The sequence below is a fragment of the Montipora foliosa genome, chromosome 6, assembly GCF_036669935.1.
Source record: "Montipora foliosa isolate CH-2021 chromosome 6, ASM3666993v2, whole genome shotgun sequence".
NCBI classification, from domain to species: domain Eukaryota; kingdom Metazoa; phylum Cnidaria; class Anthozoa; order Scleractinia; family Acroporidae; genus Montipora; species Montipora foliosa.
In genome coordinates, this window is record NC_090874.1 from 1,157,638 (window position 1) to 1,158,797 (window position 1,160).

The 1,160-nt window shown below is 38.4% G+C and overlaps 1 protein-coding gene across 1 annotated transcript in view; it reads left to right on the forward strand.

Annotated features, from left to right (window-relative positions):
• LOC138006207 (uncharacterized) overlaps positions 1–670 on the forward strand; it is a 10,412-nt gene extending 9,742 nt beyond the window's left edge. The window contains exon 3 of the mRNA XM_068852385.1: positions 1–670. This exon is cut by the window's left edge and continues 203 nt beyond it. Within this exon, the coding sequence (XP_068708486.1) occupies positions 1–432 (432 nt within the window). The 3' untranslated portion in view covers positions 433–670.
• Positions 671–1,160: the final 490 nt, after the last annotated feature.

Sequence of the window (1,160 nt, forward strand, 5' to 3'; positions counted from 1 at the left end):
AACTTCTCGATGACGGTGTTGTGTTGGTTAAACTATAAAAAAGACGGACCTGTATTTAACTATGCGGCAAGCGCCAAAAAATATGGTGTTTTGCTTTATGTAATACATGAGAGAATATTTGCCCGCTTTAGAAAGAGCGATTACAAAGCAACGAAGGGCATGATAAGCTCTACCCCTACTCCAAGAGATACTTGGACGTTTGTCGGTGCATCGTACAACCACTTATCCGGTGACACCAAATTGTTTGCTGACGGACACCAGATTGCAAGCGAAAACATCGGTACCGGATTTGAACTGGGAACACAGGACAACGCCAGGCTTGGAGTGAGGCTTGGCGATGGGAAATTCTTCAGAGGCAAGATTTCACAGTTGAAGGTGTATAATGTAGCCTTGTCCCCGGAACAAATGGAGGTGTCAAGAAATCAGTTGTAACTTTCAATCCAATCCACGTTCAAATCAATTTAGTTGTTAAGTGACAAAGGAGAACAAAAAAAAAAATGGCCGCTATCAGGCTAGTCCAGTCGGGTTTAACGATAGAACAGCAAGGGATGTCATTACAGCATTTTAAGGTCATCCTCTTTTTTATCTCCGTTTAGCGTCGTAGGACTGACCCAAATTTTTGGCATTTTCAAACAGAACAAAACAAAAAAAAAAAAAAAGAAAAGAAAAAGACCAACCGACCCAATGTCAGGAAAAGCATTCGACCCTAAACGAAAAGAAAAGGGGATGGCCTAAAATAAAGTAAGGTAAAAAGTAGCCATTAACCCTTTCACCGCCAGAAATGCAAATTGACACACATATTTTACTCTGTGTAACGCCAGACGATTTTACTCGTCAATGGGGAAGCCCTCAGCAGTGAAAGGGTTAAGATATGAAATTTAAATGTAGAAAATTAAAAAGAAAAAGAGATTTACAGTTTGTACGTCTTTATAGAGTACACAGGTGTACATGCAGAATAAAACTATCCAGGGTGCAATACAGTCACAGATAATGATTAGCATTTAAAAATCAACACGAAAAAGTTGATGTAAGTTATTTTGGGTGCATTCTTTTTGGAGTATATTGGCTATTATCATTCCGGATTAGGAATAACAGAATAAACGGAATATTAATTCGCAAAAAAAGAACGCAAATTATGAAACAGAATATTTTTGGCGAAG